General features: G+C 43.2%; 1 protein-coding gene across 2 annotated transcripts in view; it reads left to right on the plus strand.

Moving 5' to 3' along the window:
• The window catches only part of nedd9 (neural precursor cell expressed, developmentally down-regulated 9), a 57523-nt gene that overhangs the window by 13578 nt on the left and 18470 nt on the right, over nt 1-25475 (plus strand). The window contains exon 2 of one of the 2 annotated variants that reach the window (XM_069691631.1): nt 11549-11579. In XM_069691631.1, the coding sequence (XP_069547732.1) occupies nt 11568-11579 (12 nt within the window). In that variant the 5' untranslated portion in view covers nt 11549-11567. Of the gene's footprint in view, nt 1-11323; nt 11580-25475 lie in introns of those variants that run through there. The other variant, XM_069691623.1, reaches the window with a different exon arrangement.

Genomic DNA, 25475 nt, shown 5'->3' on the forward strand with positions numbered 1-25475 from the left:
GTATGAACCCTGAGTCAACAATTTGCGTGTGAAAAGGGACAAAGAAAATGCAGTGTGCAAATCCTACTTGAGTTTTTCAGGATTAGATGTTTATCTAAGTCCAGTTCAGACCAATCATTTGCAACAAGATGATTTTAAATTTATAACTACTCACAGTTCGGCAGTCGGAAACTTTTGGAAACCTGCAAGTTCACACCAAAGCAACACAATGTAAGAGCTCTCTGAACTTCTGTTATAAGTGCCGGATTTTCAGGCTTTTTCAAAGCTGGATATAATATATAACATCTTGAGGATATTGATCGTGAGTTATGCACAACAGTTGCATGAAAAAAATAAATAAATGGGGGTTGAGATTTTGTTGGTTGCAATTGGTGTTTCAACAGAATACAAACCTGACCAGCTGACTTTGCTACGAGCCGATTGGCTGTTGAAAGCGGCGACGTGCCTTAATGTAAAGTCGACACAATCAGCTGACTGAAGTGGAGCCGAGGCAGGACAGTTCACGAATCTTTGGTCTGAAGCGGGCTTCATGTGCCGAGAAGACGTCTTATCTTACGTTAAAGAAGAAAACAGAAAACTGTTTTCACAGGACAGTAACCACAAAAAAACCCCTCAAGAACTAAAGAGGTTTGTTTTCCCCAAGTCTCAACTTGCTCAACACACCTGATGTTTTTGGTTAACCTGGAGCCGAAAAGCACAAATCTATCCAGTCTGTTGATTTCGCAGCAGAATTCAGTACTTTAAAAAAGTAGTTTGTGAAGCAGCATCGACTTTTGCTCAATCTATACATATTTAATGTGAAAGCTGCATGTGCGGCGGCCTCACTCAGATTGACTCTGACTGCACGGGGGACATGGCATCGACACGAAACCACTCCGGATGGCCGAGAGCAGAAACTGGATCAAACTTCTGACCACAAGTCTGGCTGCGCTTGTGCATGAGTGTGTTTGAAGAAGGGAGAGACAGAAGCTATTTGAGTGGAGGCCTTTCAGGCGATGTAAACGCGCTGGAGGTCCTCAGCTCGAGCAAAGTAGACTGAGGCAAGCCGACTGACTTTCTAAATATAAACCTCGACTGTTTTGAAGACGTGTTTTGTATCCGAGCTGCTGTTGACACCAAGTTTTCCTGAGTGGAACGTCACATTGGTCACTGTGTGCTTACGATCTCGGGCTTGTTGTTAACATCTGTTTTGTATGCTAGTTAATGTGCTTGTGGCTTGTAGATGAAAATGTTCGTGGTCGTCATTTACGTAGAAAAGTTTAAATTAAAAACAAGGGTCTGAAAGGATTCGTTAATGAAATATCTAACTTCAGTGAATCTCAGATGAAGGATAGCCATTCGCCAAATAGTCCGGAAACAACATGTATACACTGAAAGAAACGATTCATTCGGGGGGTTTGGGGGGGGGGGTTTGGTTTGATTGACAGGCCTGGGATGATGCAGTCAGGTTTTTGCTATAGGTTGGTTAGCGTAGTCTTCAGGTTCTTCGTCAGACAGAGTCAAATTCATCGCTCGCTCATCTCGAGCTTATCCAAATATGGTCATTTCAAAAAATAAGAAGGCAACTTCAGAAATGCCGAACTGGAGGCCGCTCGCAACCCAATGACACCACGGTGAGTTTGACGCTTCGCCAAGACTGGCATTTTTAGGCTCGTGACTCGCATCCGTAGACTAGCGAAGACCATGCCGAGGCTAGCAACTTGCATTGTGTCATGTTTTTCCTCATCTATTTAATGGTGTTCATTAATTTTTTTTTGATGTCTCTTCATAAGAGCAAATGCATCACACCAAATAAAGACGGTGAACATTGCGAACATATCTCTTGATAAATGACTCCTCTTGTTGGTATGTTAGCATGCTGGCATTTAGCCCAAAGCACCCCCCACTGCGCCCGGCGTTGCTTTCAGGTGACTTTTCTGTTTGCAGTGTTGTTGTTCCAGGGTGGTGCCTTCACAATCCTGGACTCCTGCAGCACGTTGACGTAATCTGTTGGGTTTCTATTTCGCACTGAAGAAGCACGGCGCGCTTCTACCGGCGATGTCCCTCACTTCACCGTGCCTCGTCGTGTCTCATCCGGCCGACGGCCGACATCGAACCCAGATGCGAGCCAAACGCTCGGCTTTACTTTTCAGCCGCAGATCCTGGGCAGAGCTCCGCGTCCTGACAACGGCAACCAGAAAGCAATCAGAGCAGTCAGACCCTGTTCTCCGCAGCCACAATTAGATTTGTAGCATTTGCGATCCAGACTTGATGTTGAGCAATCCGCCAGCCCAGACTACACCCTGCTATGAGTTCATTAAGAAACTACCCACACTACACCCATTCATCTCAGTCAGCAGAGTATGCAGGAAACCAGAACCCCATTTTCAAGCCATACCAGAGGCGCACAAAGACCCGAGCACGGATGGCTTACATTGTATCGCTGACTTTCCTTCCTGCGCACTCACATATTTGCTCAAGCCCTTCGGTGTGATTGTGCTTTGTCTCGGTTGTGTTTTGGTAGGATTAAGTTAAGAAAATATTTACATGCAGGTACGACCGCAGGGCAGCAAAGCCGTAGTGAACATGAGACGTGTCGGCTGAATGAAAGCAGGAAGGAGAAAAGGTTAACGTATCGGGAGGAGCCGAAAGTAGGGCACTTGGCAGAAAGATGTTTGTCTCGCAAAGAAAATGGTGAGTGAGAGGGCAGGGAGGTGGAGGCAAAGGTCAGGAATCCCTTTTAAAATCGTGCTCGTCCTCTCAGTGTGTCCTTCTGCATATTTGTGTGTACTCGGCTGCACACTGGAGCAACGTAAAGCCAGAGGCACCGACGGTCCTCGCCGTCCACCAACATGTTGGCGGGAGGGGGGGGTGGGGGTTGTTGCCTCGTTTAGATCCTTCACTTCCCAGAATTCCCACCCGCATCGCCCCTGCCCGCAGAGCACAAAAGGATGGATGGATCCTCTCCATAAATAACCAGCAGAGCAAAGCCAAAACCACAATGTTTTTCTCTCCATGCTTTGTTTCAAAGCCCCGGGCAGAAAGTAGCCCCGGTCCAAATGTGCTGGATCCATCACATGGCCAGATAAATCTTTGGCATATAAAGGAAAAATATAAGCATGGAATTTGAAAAGTAGAGGAGAATAAAACCGTGAGATTAGACCCGACTTGCCACATGAGATAAACATCATATAATGTCAGAATTAATTGACATAATGTGCCAAAAACTGTGAATAAAAATAGACGAGGTTGGCCATTTCAACTGTAATGATTATCCGACTAGTCAATCAACAGAAATTTAATTCAACATTTTGACAATGGATCAACTGTATTAGGTCATTTATCAAGGAAATGTGTCAAACATTTGTATGGTCCAACTGCTAAAATATGCAGATTTCCAGCATGTGTCTGTTTTTATGTTATTTGAATTGCATATTTGGAGGTTTCACTGTGTTGGATAGACAAAACAAGAAATTATATATGTCAGTTTTGGAACAGAAATATGATGAAATCAGCATTCGATGAATAAATACAGACAAAATAAACGATAGATTTACTGAAATGTGACATTATGACAACATAAAAGTAATTGGGAACAAAATGACATTGAAAAATAAAATGCTTTGGATAAAGGACACTTTGGAAAAACAAACAGCTGAAATGATATTACATATTTTGTCCATATTTGTTACTATTATCAACTCAGAGATCTGTCTTTATTTTTAGATTTTTTTTTTTATTTTTTTTTTAGGGTGAGTATGTTGCTTCCGGTACATTTCATTTTTTCATAATTTAAGGAAGCTCCAAAAGGGAGAATTGACATTTTGTTTTCTTGTTCTTATGTTGTGTAGCTCTTTTAAAAACTGTAACTCTGAATTTCGGGGTAGTTTAGGTAGTTTTTGGTAGTTTGGTAGTTTAGTTTATTTACTTCACTCATATTGACAAACCCAGTGTCTCTTTGGAATAATTCAGTGTCTTTCAGCAATATTGTTTTGGTTTTACAGCGATCTGATTTTCTGTCACCGCTCAGTGACGTTCCCACCAGTTTTCCATCAGCAAAAAAAAAGCTCTAAAATCTGATGTAATTTAGCTGAAATACACCAAACAGCAGATGAACTAAATGAGCTACAAGCCAATGAACATATAGGGAAGCATTTGGCCACATATTAATGACCAAAAGACAACTAAAAAGAAAGTAAATATTAGAGAAACATGACTCCAGTTTCCTGCTAATCTAGATAAGGTAACAGTTGGTTTGCCGTGTCAACCTTAAAAGGCATATTGGTGTTATGTTCACAGCTTGTTCTGCTGCCCCCAGGAGATTTAAAATTACATAAAATAATCAAATAAGCTCTTCATATTGGTTTTATGTTTCTGTTTTTTCCAGAATTAAGCCTGGCATGAGTAGATTGTATTGATTAATATGAAGTGTAAAGGATATTTATAGTGCCCCTTTAAATAACACACAAAGACTGACACTGAAACACACACACACACACACACACACACACACACACACACACACACACACACACACACACACACACACACACACACACACACACACACACAAAACACCCTCATCGTCTCAATCTTGGCTGAGAGTGTCTCGTTTCACCCCCTCAATGCTGCTGCCTTGAAGCAGCCTGGGATTAGAGGCTTGATTAAAGCTGCGTGTGCTCACACATCCCCATAACACACACCACATACAGTAAACGCACATGCTCACAGGGCCACACACGCATGCACACACACACACACACACACACACACACACACACAGCTGCACACCTACACAACTCTCCAATCAGATGGAGCAGAGGGGGTCAATACGCTGAGTCTGTCACCTTGCCAACTGGAGGCCTTATCGAGCCTCCAACCAGGCGGAGAAGCATCTTGCAGCACAAATGTGAGTCGACGCATTATCAGGCATCATCGCCTTCCAATCACAGCCCAGACTGTAAATCCAACAGCAGCACGCTCCCAGCGTTTGACAAATCCCCAGAGACCCAAACAGATCAGCCCGAGCACCTCTAAACCAAAACATTTGATCATTTAAATGGATTTAAACTGGATGTAATATTCGGTTAAGTTTGCATTCAAATCATCTCGCAGAGAGGCAGATGGACATGTCATCTTTTATCAATTACCGAGAGACGGATCATTGGGGCATCAGCGGTATAGCTGGCATTGTACTGGACCATTTTGGTGGAGGGGGAGTTAAGCTGGAAGGCGACGCTTTCGATTCACCAACCAGTCAACGTACATTCCAACCGTCACCCACATTCACGAGCTTTGGGTAGTGAGCGAAAGAGGGAAATTGCGGACACAAGCGGATGAAATGAGTTTCCTCGGCAGAGAGGCCGGCCTCGTCCTCATGCCGATGATCAGACTACACGATATGTTTGTCTTTCACGATGCAGATTAGGCAATCAAAGTGCCATGAATTCTTGCTGCGTCTTCGTCGGGAGACTGGAGACGCATTATCGTCCACGATCTCGTGTGAGTTCCTTTGTCATTGGAGACGAGGATCAGGAAGTTGCCAATCATGGCTACACAGGAAATGCATCCTCATTTACAAATGCACCGGCAGACGGCATTCCACCTTCCTATTGGTCGACGTCGAGGAACGCGTCATAGGATATGGAAAACTGGGCAGGTAGAAAAAACATGCAAGACTTCTCTTGTTGGCAATCAATAAATCGGGTCAAAACGGGGCTGAATTCATGGCATTAGAGATAGCGGTTATTTTAACTCAACCTTTTCAACCTGAAATCTTTTAGTATGTACTTTATGAGAAATTCATGACTTTAGCTGTCAGTTTAAACTGCCTATTCATGTATTTTGGTTCACTGCCTTAACCACTTATCATTTTTAGCGAACCAATTGAACCTTTCCTTCTTACTTTTAGCTACCAACATCACAGCTTATCTACTAGTTTTTGCTGATAACGTCGACCTTAATACTTATAACTAACAATATTCCAACAGTATATTCATATTCATCAATTTATAGCATATACAGTATAGCACATACAGTTTCAGCAATACTCTGCTGGCTTGCTTTGTAACAACATTTTCATCTCTATTTGATCAAATTGCTTACAACACAATCTTTTCACGTTCCTCCTGGCAACTGCAGATGATGCCCTGTAGTACAATCACCCCTAGCTGGTGTTTGTGGGTCCTAAGCGTCCTGATGTCAGAGGGATTACACTCTCGTAAGGATAAGAAATGGTTCACATGAGCTGAAGGATCAGTCTGAGAGTTGCTGATAAACGACACCATACAGGGCTTATTGCTTACTGGAGTGGATAATTGAAAGCAAGACCTGAGCCTAAACCGAGTCAATATTGTATGTCTGACCTCAGTGTCCTCACATTTAATGTGCAAAAGAGGGATTTTTCACCGCTCTCGTTTTCATGCATAAAGCGCTGCTGTATGCAGGGATCCGTATGTCGTCTGAATTTTAAAAACTGCTCTTGACACTGAAGCATTATCCTGCAGTGGCTGGTGACAGAATGATGAACAGTTGGCTCTGCAGCAAAATACAAGACCAATCCAGAGGTAAATTACTCACTGGGGAAGGTGTGCCCAGGCAACGTACAATGAATGAACAAGTGAGAGGGCTAAAAAAGAAGAAAACAAAACAAAACGGAGTGAACGGTGAACTCTGGATTTTGCTTAAAAGATAGTCTTGGCATCCACTTAAGAGTAATTCATGTTCACAGTGAGCTTTTACGTGTGCGGCACAATCCAAGTCTAATGCGGACTTTTTATGGACTTGTTTTTCACCCACTGTGGATCACTTATATCACTGCCAAGTTGAAGGCAAAATAAAGCAAAGCCTTAAAGCGGCGGACAAGGAGCTATTCAGGTCATTGAAATACAACTGTGACAATCAGACATAAATGAGACTCTTCATGTTAGTGAGGTTGGTCAAGCTGGAGCCTCGGAGGCTGCAGAGCTTTAGCGCTGTGACTGTTTCCTCTGATCTGTGTTTGATTCAGCTAATGATGCAGAAGGGAATCAATCGACTGTAGTGCTTGAGCTGTGAGACTGAGAGCATTATGCACAGCACGCAGTGTTTGTGAGGGCAGTTCACAAACTTGGCTTATTCACTTTCTTCGCCCGAGTCAGATTAGACGATTAATGTGGATCTTCATGCATTGAGTAGAGAGCTAGAGCCAATAAATGGTGAGCTTAGCATAAAGACCGGAGGCAGGGTTTGTTTATGGATCAGGTTTATATGACACCTTATGTAATTAATTCCTTATTTCAATCAAGTACGCAACCTCCTAGCGCTCGTTATACTACGTTTCTTTAACAATGCATTGGAGTCAAAACTAATAAAAGAATTGTTTTTATCAATGTTTTTATTTAGAAAAGTTATACGGTCGTTTACAACCTGAGGTAGGTAATAACGTAAATTTGCTGGATGAGTATTATGGCTTGGCCTAACGGTGGTAGTGTCGTGTCGTCTTACTGTTTTAATGCCTAAACTCAAACACAGTGACGTAGAAATGTGTCTGTTTGGCTTGTTGTTGTAGTAACATGACGGTGCAGCACCTGGGTTACAGGTTTGGTGCAGAACAGCAATCTATTTGATATTGGAGGGTTTTGATGACGATAGAGGTTTGAAGCTGCTGCTGATGAGGAATTATTCTTGAGGACAAGGAATTATTCTTGTGCTGTTTGTGAGTAATATCATTTGAAAGCACAACCAGAGCATGAAAATGACAAACACAATATGAGCTCAAAAGGTCCCATCATGAGAAGTTAGGGTGAATGAGGGAATCTCATGCAGCTCGATCATGCTGCTGTGGGTTCACAAATAGTTTTCGAGGCCAAGTTTCTGACTTGTGAAGTCATAAGGTCTCATAGGTTCACACTCTCCTGGAAAACACTGGCCTTCACCTGCTTCCCTGATGCAATAGAAAGACTTTGTTTAGACAGTGTGCTGTTTTGATGTATTTTTGCTATATTACTTATTTTCCATTGGGCAACTTCATACGTTTATCCAGTTTTATTGGGAAACATTGGACATTTTATCTGACTTTACTCAAAGGGTTTATCTATCAAATATGCGAGTTTATAATGTGTGTTTCATTGCTGTAGATTAAAGAGATCAGAATGTATTAGCATAATATAAATAAAGGCTGCTGTGTGGAGGGTTTGGAGTGGAAATGTTTTTTTCTAGTTGTGTGCGAGTAACTTTTTTCATCCTGCTCTGTATTTGTGTTTCATTTTTAAATACCATGAACACCACAAACAAATTTCACTCGCAACAGTTTTTGTAGTGTTGCTTGAAGAACCTTTTCAGGCGTATCTATTCAAAGTTTAGTGGACAAATGGCAGAAAAACATCCACTGAGAGTCAAACAAATATTTTCGCGCTGGTCTTCTTGCCTTGTGTATTTTGTGAATTCCTCTGTGCCGCTGCTCGGCCACAAGGCTCCACGAGGTCACAGGGATACACTGAGGACGGGGGGGGGGGGGAGGCCTCGCCTGCCAGAGCAACAAGAGTGGCGGTGGGCCCATAAATCTGCCTGAGCTGCTTTGCGAGAGTTTGAGGGACAGTGTTTCACAGGGAGCGGTGAGGGGCTCCCTCCGCCCGGCCTGCACAGAGGAGCTGTTGTCAGGCACCGCCAGCACCTTCACCTCCTGCTTCTGTCCATCCACCCAAAACAGCAGCGAGCACAGTCCTGTGATCTCCACTTATAGAAGACGTATGGCTTCTCCGCCCTCTGTTAAACCTCGGGGTCAAATCTGCAGGGGCGCTTATGCAACCCAAACATCACAGACACCTGGCGGAGATGAAAGGCGGGCGGCTCATTTTTCACTCGTACCATTACCGGATATTTCCGTGCTGAAATGTGCCGTAATGCCAGCGAGAGACCTCTGCACCGACAAAAACCTGGGGCCCTTTCTGCTCCTGTAATACACTAGGTGTGAGGCCACTAATACTGCTGCTGTGGTGGCGGTTGTCATGGCGACTCGAGCCCAGATGCCAGCGCAAATCTTCCCCTGGCCGCCGACTGTTTGACTTCTCCGCTGAGATTCAAAAGCCGGATTTTGGGCTATAATTCAAGCTGGCAAGGACGGTTTCGCGAGGGGCTCCCTAATTCTCTCATTTCTCCCAACGAGCTGCTTCAGGCTGGAGCAGAAAGCAGCTGAAGTGACATGCCACTGGAGATTGAAGACTAATGGGCTCGTTCAGTGCAGCCAAATGTTGTGCAAAGAGGTAAACAACCTTTTTGGCTTATTTCGGGCTGCTTTCTTCCAGCCGCTGATATAAACAGATGGGAAAAATGAGTTTTGTTTGTCGTAGGAAACAGGTGCTTGCGTGCACATAATCACATGGCATACACAGAAAAGAATAGCCCCCCCCCCACTGCCCACTCGTGGTTCAGAGAATGGGCTCCAGCTGGGAAGGGTGTATATTACACAAATGAGTGTTTTGAGCACCCTTTTACAGGAGGCATTCATCTGAGGATATGACTGTTCACAGGGGACAATGAGAGCCGATGGGATCCCTGTGATTGTGATAAATGAGCTGACACAAATTAGAGCATTCTGACGCGAGAGTCGACTAATTACAGGAGATTTCAGACCCTTTGCAGAGGTCGTGACGGCAGGCAGGCCCGCCGAAACCAGCCTCGGCACCCAGCAGACAGACGTGCGATGACAGTTTTGAGCACAGTAAGCGTGCACAGACGAGCCGTGAGCTCATAGAGGTGTGAGCTAGTGTGTTGGCTCGTCGCATCCGACTGGGTGTTTCTTCTCACCTCCATTAGATGCAGAGCTGAATGCACAGAGGAGATGTGTCAGCTGTCATTTGCACTGTCTTCGCTGAACTCAAGGTGAGCACTAAAACTAATCTGTAAAATAATGTCAATTAATATGTTTTATGTTCTGTCAGGACAGATAAATTGCATGTCAGCAAGTTGCGAAGCAGTAAGTTTTCATGTTGATAACAAGTATGCAGTTAAGTAAAACGTAAAGGGTCGGTACAGTAAAGAGTGTTCTGAGCCTCTAGTATATTAATTATTTTCCTTTATGGCAACTTTGCAATCCAGTTTTATTGGGAGATATTGTACATTTTATCAGACTTCACACAAAAAAAAGAAATCTATTATATCTAGACATTATCTATCAAATGTGTGATCAGCTAATGAGATGTGATTGACAGCTGCACATAAAACAGATCAGGATATGAAGTAATTCAACGTGTAGAATTAGTCTGAGAACTTTCCAGTTAATACTTTGTGTTTACAGTCAAACCAGGAAGTTGTAAGCAGAAGTTGTCATTTTGAAACTCTAAAACTCTAAAATCTCAATGTCTATCAATATTTTCTGATTCTGAAAAGCATATCTTGTGTGTTGCTGTGTGTCAGCCAAGTGTGCCATTGATGGTGCCCTTCACGCTTAAATCTAATTTCACTAGAGTGCCATCACGGCTGAATAAATGCATGTGCAGTAAACACTATCAATGGAGGACGACAAGTGCAAGGTACAAGCTATTTCTTGAAGAGGGTAGGTAGGTAGGTAGGTATTTACTTTATTCATCCCCGAGGGGAATTTTTTTAATTAATGAGGAGGATGAAGATGTAAGGAGGAAGGTAAAATGTTGTGTTCTTGAGTGTTGCCATTTTCTTCTGAGTAGACAGAATCATTTCCGTGCAGAACAAAATACTGCACAATCACACTTCCTTTGCACTCAGGGTTTCACTATTTCTAAGAAATACATCCAGTACATTTTTTTTCCCTCCTGAACTTCCTGATATGTAATCAGAGATATCATGTCAAAACAACAAGTAACTAACAGTACAACTTGTATGTAAGCGGACCAGTATGATAAAAGAAAAATAATGCAGCTACTGTACAGATGAAAATGTTGGACAAAGATAATCCTGGCAGAAAATGTTGGTCTCTTGATTAAAAATATTGTTCAATTTATTTTTATTTATTTTAGCTTTTGCATGAACTTTTTTTTTTCCAAAACGACTTCTTTGTTAATAAGAAATGTTATTGTATCCAAGTTCATTTTATGGGGCTTAATTTTTTTTTAAATTTAAAGAATACTTCATTTGTTTCTATAATTCTTTTACAAACGCAGGTCTTTATCTTTTCTTTTTTTTTTTAAATTGTACATATATTTGTTCTCATAACAAATTAAATGATGAATTACTATACGATTATATTCTATTTTCGGAGGGAGCTTCAGTGATCTACGTATATATAGCTGATAGTGACGTCAGTTTTATAACGGAGCGGGCTGAGGGGGGCGGACCCACAACCTTCCTTTTGGCCAATCAGCGCGCTGCATGTAAATGAGGCGCCGACCGTCGGTGTGGTGTGCAGCAGTCCGGTGCAGCGGAGTAGAAAGCGGCGGTCCGGCCTCAGACAGATTTCCCTACGTGTTTCTCCGTGTACGAAGCTCCGGATGGCTGGTTAACCCCGCTGAAAACAACCCTCCAGTCCCGGCAACGTATTCAGATGTGTCGCTCTTTGTCGCGATAAAGCGGATATTTCTCACTTTTACTGGAGTCACAGAAAGAAGAAAAAAAAAAAAAAAAAAAGCTGCAAGATGAAATACAAAGTAAGTGAAAACGACGCAGGTTGGATCGGTACACTTTGTGTTGCTTGTGTTTTTAAACCGGAAAGTTACAACAGACAGGTTTCTGTCGAGAGGAGTCAACGTGGCTGCTTTGAGTATTCAAACGGCGGTAAATATAACTTCTTTAAATGAATGCATCCGGTTTTTATAATTTAATGAACTGGTTTAAAAAAAAAAAAAAAAGGGGGAAACTGCCCTTTGGAGATGCTGTCAGGTTTTCTTGTCGGATCTTTCTGTCTGAAATGTGTGTAAACGTGCTACAGACTGGAAGACTCTGTTTGTATGCATCATCTCATGTCTGTAGGCTACGTTTCCCATCGCAGGGGCGTAAAGAGAGTGAATATGCAACCAACTTTGTGCCCTCGTGCAGCCTCCTCCCCCCCCTTTTTAAAAAGCAGAAATGGATTCAGGGCCCCAACTAACACTTATTTTCGTTATCAATTAATCTGCAGATTATTTTCCTCAAAACGTCTAGTAATTATTTTGTCTGTTTATGACAAAGAAAAGCTATACATCTCCACATAGCTGCAACTAGCAGATATTTGGCATTATTTCATTTGAAAATCAGTTGCTGATTAATTTTCTGCCCATTGAGTGTAGTTAATTGGATAATTGTTGCAACTGCTTCTTCCATTGTTGTTCCTGCTGCTGACAAAGACTGTTAAGATCTCGTTAAAGCATTTCACTTGAGAGTCAAATTACCACGTAGCAAGCATGAATAACACATTTATTATTGCTTTGCTCTGTCGTCATTCTTGCTGCTCAGTCTGAGGCCTTCGCTTTGTTTGGATGGCGTTTGATTTAGCAGGGATTCAGGACAGGAGGTGGGGATGAAGTCACATTTCTAAAGATGTAAACACCTTGAAGATGAACATGCTGCACTAACACTTTAAGTGACTTCTGAATTTTTCCGTAGTAAATCTGCGTTTCATCCAGGGTCATATCTCCATTTAATCTGTGATGTTTTTAGCTTGTTTAGTTTTTTGTATATTTTGTGCCGCTGCGTCATGTTTTTTTTTTTGGGGGGGGGGGAGGGGGTCATGTTACGAGTAATTAATGGATTAACTTCACTAATTATTTAGAAACTAGTCCTGTTATTACAACGTAACGCAGCTACAGGTCTTAAAGGGAAAGCCACCTCAGCGTTACCTCACTAAACATCAGTCACGCCTGGAGTTCTCCGATTGCTCTAAACTCAGCACGTAGCCAATCAGAGGCTCTGTTTTTATCAGTCCCTGCTAATCGCTGGCCTTTATTTGGTGATGGACGTTGCAGCTTGGCGTCGGCTTCATCAGGTACACCGGAAGCTTTCTTATTCACTTTGGATGCGAATGAACTTGAGCACTGTCACGTCCCTGCCTCATTTTTTTTTTTTTTCCTTCGCCGTTTGCCCGGTCTGAAGTCTTCCTCACGGCAGGGTTTGGTTGTGGCTGGAGGGCGTGCGCGATGCATGTCTGCGTCATGCTCACTGACTCATTGTCCAGCGAAGTACACAGTTCACCGAGAGGAGGGAGACGGGGATGGTTCGGGCGTGAGGCCAGTGAGCGTAGCAGGGATTTTTCAGAAGGAAACAACTTTGAGGAGATCTCCATGGTTACTGTACTCACCCTAAACAATGAGATTGACGGGCGGATGCTGCTAAATGCGATCAACAGCAGCGTCTTCGGGCCGTTATCTGCCCTGCAGGGAGGAGATCTACGCGGTATGAACTCTCTGACATCTACCCTCCTTTGTTCAGATAAAGCCAGTGCTCTTTGCTTCTAATAAACATATCTACATTATGCAACACTGCCAGACGAAAGGAGGGAGGCGGGGAGGCAGGAGGGAAGGCGGGAAGCCGTTGGACGTCGCGCATTTCACGTCACCGCCGTGGTTATCGAGTTTCAGCCGCCTGAGATCCTGTTAAATAGTGCCAAAGTTTTACTGCGTCCCCCGTCACATCTCGATCAGCTATTTACAGCTATTCTTAACACTCCTCTCCTCGCAGAGAGGTAATGTTTCAACAGAAGCTTAACGAGGTCGCCCTGAAGCGGGCGGCCCCGGTCACATGACCCGAGCTGGGGGGAGAGGGAGGGGGGGGCGCTGAACTCGCGTCCGCCGCTGCGAGAGAGAAGGTTTCCGGCAGGTGTTCAGGTGTGAAGGGAAGGCTTGTCTTCCATAGGTCACCTAATGCGTTTAATCCCCTCTGATGGGGCCGCACACAGGCGCATCTCTTCCAGGAGAGACGGGGACAAAGACAGAAAGACGAGAGACTTGAGGTAGTGTCGCGGAATAGTTTGGGGGGGGGGGAGGATTTGCTTATTTGCTACCTGGCTTGGAGTTGGGTGAGAAAATTGACACCGCCGTCATATTTACTCGATAAAGTTAGCTTAGCTTAGCATTAAGGGTGGGAACTTGGGGATACAGCAAGCCTGGCCTTGTGATAAGATGACAAAAATATACCTCTCGGCGCCTCTGACGTGCATTGATCGTGGGCTCTGTTTTTGTACACATTAAACAAATGTGTTCAATATTGAACCTCGGAAAGGCTACCGAGTGGATTTTGTTAAGTCTAAGCCTTGTTGTTTCCCTGTTTAAAGCGTTTATGCGAAGCTAAGTGGTTGTAGCTTCGTATTTAACACATATGGTTGTGGTACTAAATCTTCTCATCTAACTCTTCACCAGAAAGCTATTACGTGTATTTCTCAAACTGTTTCTTTAAAGTTTTGCGACACAACTTTTCAATAATAAAAAAAAAAAACCTAAAAAAAAACCACACAACCTTTTAACTCATTCCTTTGTGTCTGATGTAACTGTTGCAGAAATAGCTTCGCAGCCCCAGTGAAGAGCGATTAGGTGAACCCAAACTCCAGCCAAAATGTGCGTGTTTTCCTCAGTGTTTCTGTTTTATGGGTTCAGGTTCCAGGCACTGGGCCAAACAGCGAAGGGAGCTGGAGGAGAGCGCCGCAGACATTGTTCTGGGGAGTGGGGAGGAGGAGGAGGATCCGTGATGCTGAAAGGGCCTTGCAGAAAATGAAAGAGAGAGGAAGTTGCGGGGGGAACCAGAGGGCAAACAGAGTTGGATGTATTGTAGGGGGGGAGGTGGTGTGGGGGGGGGTAGGTTGGGAGGTCGAGGAGCGCCCCCGTGAGAATGAGAGCATTCCAGGCGTTGTCGTGCATGGGAAGGTTGTTCAAAGGATGCACATGATTGTTTCAAGGTGCCCTTTTCATTTTTAACGAGTCTTGCAAAAACGAAGTCCTTTCTTCCAGGCTTGTTTGGTTGTTGCATTGTGTAGAAGGAGCACTTCCAGAAAGAGCCAGGCGTTCTCCTGAAAGACGTTTGTTCAGAGGAAACCGGTGCCCTTTTCAAGCAAAGCCTGCAACATTTCAGCGGAGGAACGGCCTTTTTTTCCCCCCTGTTGATTTTTTTCCAAACCAGACTTTCTAAACTCAACACAGACTGTTTATTATTCTTCTGCCTGCTAAAAAAAATAATAATAAAAAAAACTCATGGCATTATCCCGCTGTGACAGCGTGCTGTTTTCAGTACCTTTATGTGCAGAGTTTCCTGTCCCTTTGCCCCGACTTTGCTTCTGTGCAAGACTGTCAGAGAGCGTGAAGAGATTCTCCCCCCCCCCATGCGACAATGAATAGCGCTCCCTCCGCCCCCCACCCGCTGCGCCCTCGCACCGTGAGCCAGACATTAACATTTGAAAACGGTCAGCGGGGAGACGCGCCACAGTTCATTTCAATCGGAGAGAGAGAGACAGAGAGAGTCCAACGTCAGCAGCAATGCACATAATCATTTCCATGTCCGACGTTTAGCGGAAATAATCCCCCCCGCCCCACCTTTCTTCCTTCCTCTGAGGAATGCCAACTATTCTGCAGGGTCATCTCTCAGGACGCAGTTCGGTTCGACCCTCGTGGCAGATAAGAGGAACTCTGACAGCCAAGAAGTAAAGTGTTTAACACCCGTGCGCTGACCTGTTTGTGTTCGGAGGACTGTCAGTTGGGCACACAGCAAACTAAGAGTGACACGAAGTGACGCTGCCGTGTAGTCTCCGCCTCTCAAACTGGAGATTTTGTCACTTTTCTTTGTCATATGTGAGACTACACTGACTAGACTCAGGTTTTGGACAGTTGTTCGGGCAAAACATGGAGTTTGAAGACGCAACCTTCATCATTTTTGTGTTATTTTCTGTTAAACGGGAAAAAGATTGGATTTAGTTGAGTTGTTAATGATTTCTAAGCTACCTCACATGTTCTTACACTGTTACTTTTCTATTTCCATGCAACGGTTGAACGTAAGCCTTTATTCTCTTGTTTTCTGCTATAGTTTGTTATTTTGGAGCAGCTCTCAAGAGAGCAGGTGCATTCGCCTGTACGTCATTTGTAGAGATGCAGAGGCTTCTGTTGGTGGAGAAATTGGCATCTGGTCCCTTTTTTTTCCAATGCGGGATCGTTGCATGTTGATCTAAAGTTACCAAAAAATAAAAAGACAGAGGTCTTAACAGTCTGAAGTTTACAGTTAATATTTTAGACTTTCGCCATTTAACTCTTTTGTTGACAAATCAATTCATAAAAAAGCTATTGGACTTTTTTGTTTCAATTCTTCAAGTGGCTAAATTTACAGCTTTCTCCACTTTATATTAATATATAAAGTAGAAGATCTTTAAGTTTTGGACGAGACTTTTGCATGCATCATTGCAGGTCCTGGGGGGGGTTTTCATGGGGTTTTAACACCAAATGATCGATCAGCTAATCAAAAGCCATCACCAAAGCATCAGTTATTTCCAAATTAAAAGCACTAAAGTGTTGAAAACAGTGATTCTTTCCTCCATCGACCCTCATGTTTCAAAAGGGGGAAGATGGCGGCCTCGGTTCTTCGGCTTTGTGCGCCTGTGGGATCTTTGCGCGGCGTGAAATCGGTGGGACACGGCGCTGAATCTCCATCTCATTGGTTATTCCTATATGTAAAACCATTCAATGTGCCCCTGCAGAGATACCACGAAACTTATTTTGCATCTCGGCTATTGCCCCCTGGAGGGATTATCGCCCGTCTCCGGGGGTAACCGCGATGCACTCACGTACCCTCGTTTGGCATCGACACCGGGCTTGGAAATAATCCACGTCTCTCTTTTGGCAAATGTGAGCGCTCGTTGGCCGGATGCGCCGTGAATACCATCCATATGGGTGTTTATTTGCATCGCTGGTACTTTTTGGACCCCGGTAGGTGCAGTAAATTCAGGTCAGCGTCAAGTCTGACAGACGTTCAGCAGTGTTGACGCCTCAAAAATTAAGGACAGCGTTACTTCCTTCCGTCTCGCACCATTCACGCAGTCCTGGAATGACTTGGCAGAATATGAGAGGCAAAGTTGCACAATGTGTTTCCCCAGCAGCTCGTCTAGTTCACAGAATTCAATACACTTTTGAGAGAATATCTCCAGTGTGGCTTTCAGGTCTAATTATAGGTTCGACTTGGGGACCGCAGTGAAGCAGTCCAAGATGTGAACTGATAAGACGCGGCTGGTTGTAGCCAGGATCTCTCCGGGTGCTGCGGCAGGCAGGAAGTGCTGCAGGCTAAGGAGTGGGACGGAAACAGGAGGGCGTCATGTCAGGTCGCCTTGTAGTTTATGTGACAGTAGAAAAACACAAAACGGCTGTGATGAATGGGCAGAGAGGGGAGGAGCGGCGGGAGGACAGTCATTTTCACCACGAAGTTACCCAAATCACATCACTTCCTGGGACTTAATCAAAAGGCTGACGGTGTTGCAGTCGTGTCCTGCCCAATGCCGTATTTCATCATGATTTTTTTTTTTTTTTTTTTACTTCTGCAATTTTCCTAATCAAAGTCCACGGAAACACTGCCTTTTGTCTATAACTTAAGTTTCAACAATACTTGTTTTAAAGCCATACTTACGGGAATATAAACAGAACGATGTTAAACTTGCATTGGGTGATATTTTCTTATTTTTGCCTGAAACAGTTTGTGGTAGAAACCGTTCCGCCAATGAGGGTAAACCAAAACAGTATTTAGCTTTACAACTAAAGCAGCGACCTAAACAACGCCAACCGCGCCACGGAGTTGGGTTTATTCTCTGTGGGATGAGCATTACTTTATAAGTACACTTCCTGTAGTTAAGGCCCGATTGTATACCAGTAATAAAAACGTGAGGTGAGCGAGCCAGAATACCCAAAATGGAGGAAGCTATTTTAGCATATTAGCTATGTTGCAATCATACAGAAAATCCCACAGAAATAGCTCGGCACAGAGAAAGTAGAAAGATATTCGGAGCTATTTTCACCGACGAGCGGTGCCAGCATGTTATCATTTAGTTCTGTAGTGGCAGCAACGAGCGCTGCAAGCTTCTGAAACTTCCTGAGTGACATATTTCATGTTCCCCTTTTGTACTTTCGGTATAATCCCGGCTTTTATATGAAAATACTGATTATTGCTCTTAAAATTTACTATTATTGATCTTAAAATTGATATCCACCCACGGCAGAGGAGTACAATTTGGGAAACTCCACGATTGTGACATATTTCTCTGACTAAACAATTATCTCACCTCTCAGACTGAGGTATCTCGAGCATCTGTGGTTTGTTGGAGCGTGCAGGGTGGTGAGACCCAACATGGTACATCGTTTCCTGTTGAAGAGGCAGTTGCCATGCCGTTGCTGTTTAGGTGTTTGAGGATGTGGAAATTTCCTCGCAGCTCCTGTCTCACAAATAAGAAAAGGGAAAAGGCGTGGTGGGGCGTGGGGCGGGTGTCATATTTAGACCAGGGATATATTAGTATTTTTGTTACATAGAGCTTTTACTATGTGCAGAAATATTGACGATTAAAAAAACAAAAAAACAATTAGTCATTAAGCAACACAGACACAATCAAACAAACAAATTGATTTCTGTTCTGACTTTGATCGGTCAAAACTCTCTCCGTGCCACCGTAACTGTGTCGTAACCAAGCGTTGATTTACGTCTGCTTGCGTAAGATATCAATCAATCACCGTGTGGTCGCCGGGCACGTGTTGGGTCACATTTCCCCGGTGTGCTGGATCTTTTTCCACACAAAGTTTTCACCGAGGCTGCTGTGTAATTATGTTAATACACGGCCACTGGCACGGCTTATGGAGAGGCTGTAATCAGAGGGTCAACCTTCCTGAAAACTGTCCAAATGAAGAAATTACCATGTACTGTGAGCTCTGAACCGCTTCCCATGAGCCCTTCCTACCCAGAACCCTTCACACGGCCCATTTATTTGAACTGGCTCTCACCCGCAGCAGGCCGCACTCGGAGGAACGGCTCGTAAAAGTCATCAGGTCCTCATTACCGTCATTACTATAATTATTTTCTATATTTAACCATGTGAAACGAGGCCAAATGAGTGTGTATGAGCCTCCCCAGGACACGTGTTGCAGTGGTACGGCCCAAATTGTCACACCGATGTTCTCACAGTCGGCGCGTACCACTTTCTTTTTGGGAGCAGGTTGTGTTTGTTTGGGCTGAAAACATCCCATCTCTTTGAAAGCGGCTGCGCTGCCGTTGCCGTGGGGATGCGGGTTTCGTCGATGTGGTGCGGTTGTGTTTTTGGCCGTGGCAAGCAGGGCAATTTGAGTATTTTTGAGCTTGTTTAGCCAAAAGCCACCTTCATTATTATCAGATTGATGTGCACCCGAGAGAGGCAGAGCCAAAACCACCCACAGAGCTCTTACCGAAAGCAAAGGTGGGGCCCTTTTCAGCAAGTGGTGGAGTTACGTAAGGGCGTCTTTTATTTCTGGAAAAGGTCAGCGCAGGCTCGCCACGCAAATGAGACGACGCTTATACTGTTTGTGTTCTGGCGAGACGGTTGGTGGAAAAAAGAGAAGAAAAAAAAAGGGGGCCTTGTTGATGTCGAGGTGTGCGAGTCGGACAGAAATCGAGCTGTCCAGATTTGCACATGGAGCTCCATCCAGTCTTACTTTCCAATGATAAAAACATTCAAGGCCGTGAGAGCTTTTCTGAAGCCAGATGTTACAGAGGGCAGTCTGGGACCTGGGAGTCCCCCCCCAGCCAAAAACAAAACAAAACCGTGTGGGAGTTTCCTATCTCCTGTATGCAGTGTGAATTTGGCATTTTGACTTAGTTTTAGTCACTAGAGGAACATTTCTGATAGATTTAGTGAAGCTTGTGTCATGTCTGGTTGTAATTGATGACATTTTTGGCTCATTTTTAGCCTTGTAAATATTTATATTGTGCAGTTGTCGTGCATGAGCAGCCACCTGTTCTCTCTCACTTATTCGGAGGATGAGTCACTCACTACTTCACTCAAATGCTGTTTACAGCCTGTGTTTAGGTTGAGAAGAGACGCTACATCATTGGATAACATTAATACAATGATATTAATTTAGCTCACAACTGGGGGAGGATTTAGATCACGACATCATGACTCATTCCTTCTGGCAACAACACAAAGATATCGGGCTGAAAGTAGCGTTAACGTCACCTGGTAATGTTCTGTTACGCTTACCGTCAGATGTCCAGCTGCAGCTTCTTCTTTTTGTAATTTGCAGATGAATCGTATTATTAAATCCCCTGAGCATGAGATAACATCACAAACAGACTCATAATGTTACTGAAAGCAGGTGCTTTTTATTAACGGGTGCTTCTGATTAAGGGTTATTTGAAGCGGTGGGGGAACTTTCAACAATAAGCAGCTGCAGTTTGACGCCACAGATGCTGAATAAGACTTTGCATTAAAACATTAGTTAATTTGTCCATTTATCCTTTGAATACTTTCTTGGATAAAGGAACAAAACTTCTATACTTTAAGTGCCTGGGACTACGAGGTTACCCCATCCGTTGTAGACTGTAAAATCAAATTTGCAACAGAGGTTTTCTGTTTTCTAAACAAGCTGTGGAATTTCTTTTAATAGATTAGATTGGACGCCTTGAGATACTGCTGATATAGTTTATAGTTTTTATTTGTTGAGAAGAGTGGAAAACATTTCAGCATCGTTGTCATCTTGAAATATGACTTTTTATTTCGTTTTATTCATGAAAAATAGGTCATCCAGGAATATTTATCGTCACAGTTTTTGTTGCCAAAGTTAACACTGCTTTTATGTCAAAAACATAATTAAAGCTCTTCCCAACCAGTTTTTTTTATTATTTTTTTATTAAATCATAATATTTTTCTCAGCTCCTTGAAAGAGCAGGTAAAATAATTTTATTTCAATATTTTCATATCAATTCCAAAATGCCAAAACCAGATTTTTGTGACATCATCCCGAAAGAAAAAGTGGAAGTAACTGCAAGTTCAAACTGCAGCAGCCGGACGAATGTAAGAAATAAAGAGAGAATACAAATCTGAACCTGAGACAGAATACTCTCACCGAGGAAGAGATTCAAAATCTCCACCTGAAACATCGCACCAGTTAAAAGATCTGGCAAATATAGCAATACAGTGAACCCTCGTTTATCGCGGGGGTTACGTTCCAAATAGAGACTGTGATAGGTGAAATCCGTGAAGTAGTAACCTTTTTTTTTTTTTACAATTATTATACAATGAAATACTCCATAATACATTGAAACCAAAGAACAAAACCTTTTTACAGGCCCAAGCATTTGTTTAACAAATAAAAGTACTGTATAAATGTTTTTTTTTACAAATAACTACTGTACTGTAAAATAATAATTTTAATCATCAATACGAACTGAAGGCTTCAAATTGCTGAGATCGGCACCGCCCCACTGCGACCCGAGTCATTGGATTACAACGGGAGGAAATGAAAAATGATTATGAAAACAAATACAAAGTACAGTCGGACAAATAGTGACTCGTGTATTTCACTGCTCTTCTGACTGAGCCGCTGCATCCTGACTCCGCTCTGCAGCGGTTCTTTCTTCTAAAGCCGGCGGTGCAGGTGTGGTTTTTCGAGAGAAGAACATAGTTATCGGTAGTTGTTGTCGCTCTTTTTTCTTCTGGGCAAAAAGATTCTTATAAACCGACATGCCACCATCGATTATTTTTAATTTGGCAAGCTGTTTTACGTACGTGTACATATTAAACCGCAACGTTATTGACAAACAGGTAGAGAAGAAGCGGAGAGACTGTTTAGCCAATCAGAATGCAGAACACAATGCACGATGCAAATCCGTGAAGCAGCGAGACCGTGAAAGGTGAACCGCGTTATAGCGAGGGTTCACTGTACAATGAAACCCAGCATGTACGCCTCTGACAGCACGTCGTTTCATTAAGGTCTGTGGTCAGAACCGGAAACAGCTCGTATTTACATCTGCGAGCAGCAGAGTGCCTCTCGTCTCGCTCGCTCTGAATAAATCACTTCCTGGAAGCTCGTGCTCAACTGAGAACGAAGCGCTGGGGGGGGGAGGGGGGCGCCCCCGGCCGACACGCGCCTGTTTACAGGAGGATCGATGGCAAAGTGATGTGACCGACCGGTGTTCACGCCGAAGGTCTGACGCCCGGTCGAATGCTCAGTTTCACCTGAAGCAAAGTCTTCTCCCACTGCGTCGCCTCAGAACGATCTGTGGCGCAAACAAGCTGTTTGCTCAGCGTGATTGAAGGCCATTTTCAGTGTTTCACATGAACCCTTCAGATTTAAATCTGCTCGCGCTGCATTAAACGCGGCGCTATAAAAGCAATCGCTATTTATCCATTTATATCGTCTGCATGTTTGCGTACCCGCAAGGTCATCAAATGAAAGCTGAACCGCTGTGAGAAATGACTGTTAAGTGTGTGAAAATGTTTCCTTTTGCGATCGTTGCGGTCCTCAGACTCACCACAACAAAGATATTATGCGTGTTTTTTGGGGGGGTTTTTTTTGTGTGTGCAAACTCCAGCTGATATCAGACTTCTGCAGAAGTCCAGTCTCAGCGGATCAATTTGTTCACTGGCTGCAGATGATGAATACAGCAGTGCAAAATGCAAATAGTCTTATCGAGGTAATGCTAATTAGCCTCCTTGATTTATTGTATTGTTATTGCTTCTGTAATTAGCACTTAATAATAACTCTTGTGTTTTGTTCACGTTGCCTTCACTTCCTCATCAGCTGCTACATGAGTAAGAATTATAGTAATGATTGTCAAATCTATATTTTTTCTGATTTTTAGACCCTATTAAAGTAATAAAAAAAAAATACTGAGGTGATAAATTCTAGCATTTCCACAAAGCGGACAAAAAAATAAATCACCAAAAAACACTGAAATAATGACATATTTTAGGTGTAACACTGACATTATTTCAGACTGCAAAAAAAAAAATCCATCTATTTACTTTAAAATGTTCTTCTCAAACTAAATTCAGATGTTTTCACAGGAAAAAGACGCTTGATTTACATATAAACCAGTTATTGTATCTGAAGCTCTGCATTATAAAACTGATCATTAACTTTGAAGCGTAAATCATCACATTGATGAAATCTCACAACTGCTCATCCTAAAATGTGCAAGGTGGAACTGGGAGCATTTATGAGGCGGGAAATTTTAAAATTTGCACAGTTCAGAGTTTGAATCCAACTTCAAATAATTAAACTGGATCAGTTCAAAAAGAATTGACGTGAAATTAAAGACAAAAACACGTATTAAAGTCAGATAATACATTTTCAGAGTATTTTAAAAAGAAGCACAACTAACTAATTATTGTTTAATGTTGGATTAAGACAATTATTTATTTAATTATGGTCTGTAAAATGTTAAAAAAAAAATACCCATCAGCCTTCCAGCTTTCCACATGGCGTCTTCAAATTCCTCCACGAATTTAACTTTAATTTTCACTTTAATATCATAAAAAAAACTACTAAAATCAGTAAATAAAACAATTTATGTTTTATAAAAATATCTGCAACTCTGATACAAATAAAACGTGGACCTATTCCAACTGTAATCGGAGCGGCAGCTGTAATCACAGTAATCAGCATTTAGTTTCCTCACGGATGACTCTGCCAGCCCTGATCAAATTATTGGAGTGAGCAAACATCCAGATCCGCTCCCATCGGGCAGCGTTGACCTCCGGGGGTCACGATCGAACTCGCTGCAGCTCGTTGTTGGTGGCGGTGGGCGATTGGGAGGGTGTAATTGTGCGATGGGTGTTGCTGGGTAATGGCCCCGACAGTGTACTCAGACAATAGCCAGGGAGGCCCGGCCCGCAGAGACAGATAACGATGTTACCGGTGGAGGGTTTCACATGGGAACTGCATGAATCAGGCCGGTAGGAAAGAGAAAGGCCACGGCAGGATCAAGAACGCCTCAAAGCAGCAGCAGCAAAGTGGGCTTCCTGATTCCCACACTGAGCTGCTGACAGCCCCGACCAAAAACAAAAAAAAAAGAAGTAAGGGAGAGATAAGTCAAACTGACGGACTTTCCTGCGAGCAGCTGCTCTCGGATGCTCGCTCACAGTTTCTTGTCTCTGTTGAATATTTGTTTCGTCCACATGTGCATGCCGTGTGTAGTCCGATTCGAAATCCAATTTTATTCTCTGCTCAGCTCATTTCATCTGATGCGATGATACGGATTTAATCGAGCTCACTACGCAGAAAGATTAGAGACGATGAAGATTTAAAGGCAGCAGCGTGGCTTCAACCCCGCTGCCCCTAAGTTCCTCCTCATCCTCATAACATATTTCTATGTTATTGCTTAAGAAGAGGAAATAACTGTGAACAAAGAAGAGGTGTCTGACTCTCTTTACAACGCCTGTCTGACTCACAGAGGGTGTTTAAATCCTTTACTGCGTCAGCAATTTTTTTAAATGAAGTGTATTTTTTTTATTCTTTTGACTCATGACCTTATGTCTGCTTAATATTTTGAGCATTTATTTTATGGATGATCAACTATGACAAAAGTTCCTTACAGGGCATCGGCACAGTCTCTGACCTCATGTTAAATTGTTTTTGTTTTGTTTGTGAGGTAAATCGAGGATTCGGACTGTTTCACGTTCGAGTCAGGAAGCACAACCTCTTTAAGGTAGCGCAGTTTAAAAGAAGTTTAAAAGTACAAACATCAGAGGGTGCAGCAGGATTTTGTGCTGGGATATATCTAACGTTAAGGTGCCCTTGAGCAAGGCGCTTAATCCCTAATTGTGTTTATGGAGCTTGTATGGCTGAAAGTACAGGGCTGTTGTGGAGTCGGGCAGCTCCCGGGAGTTAAAGTTGCGAGCATCCCGCAGTTGAAAAGGAGTATTCATGCTCAGTTAACTCCTTCCCTGGTTGAATAAAGGCTAAAGGAAAGAGACTGATGTATTTACTGAGGCAATTAGTCTTAAATGCCTCTCTCAGACACAGAAGCGGCACGCTCCGGGGCTTTTCCTATCTCCAAAATCTGTGGTTTTGAGTCATTATCCCTCAGCCCTCACTGGACCTTTTAGATAAACGTGCCCTGAAGCAGGCGGCAAGCTGAGAAAATCCCATCAAGTTCAGATTTGGTTTGAAAGACATCTGGTGCGGAGCTGCAGGCTAATGGCAACCCTGCACGAAGTTCAGCAGCGTGTCATTCAGCAGGGCATTTAAAACCTGGCATCACAAATGGTGGTAAACTGAAGTGTTATAAAAAAAATTTAAAAAATGGAGTAGTTGGACCTTTTGGCAAATAATCTTATTCAGAAAACACACGCCTACTTTCATGTCTACGCTGTGCTGTAAATACGATGCTGGCAGCCAGTTAGCTTAGCTTAGCTTAGCACAAAGACTGGAAACAGGGGGACACATTTAGCCTCATTCTGTACAAAGGTAGTAAAATCTGCCTCTGAAGCTCGTGGCATATTTGTCTGATATATAAAAATAATAAGTAATATAAAAATTACAAAGTGTGGTTTTACTGACAGTTAATGTGGCGGATGATTTTTGGCCAGGCGCAGTGATCTGCAAATATCCCCCCCTAAAAACACGACGTCTAGTTTTATATAC

The sequence above is a fragment of the Brachyistius frenatus genome, unplaced genomic scaffold (genome assembly GCF_029030835.1).
Source record: "Brachyistius frenatus isolate BFR_SWC_R1_liver_20210118 unplaced genomic scaffold, ASM2903083v1 Contig_2, whole genome shotgun sequence".
Taxonomy (NCBI): Eukaryota; Metazoa; Chordata; class Actinopteri; family Embiotocidae; genus Brachyistius; species Brachyistius frenatus.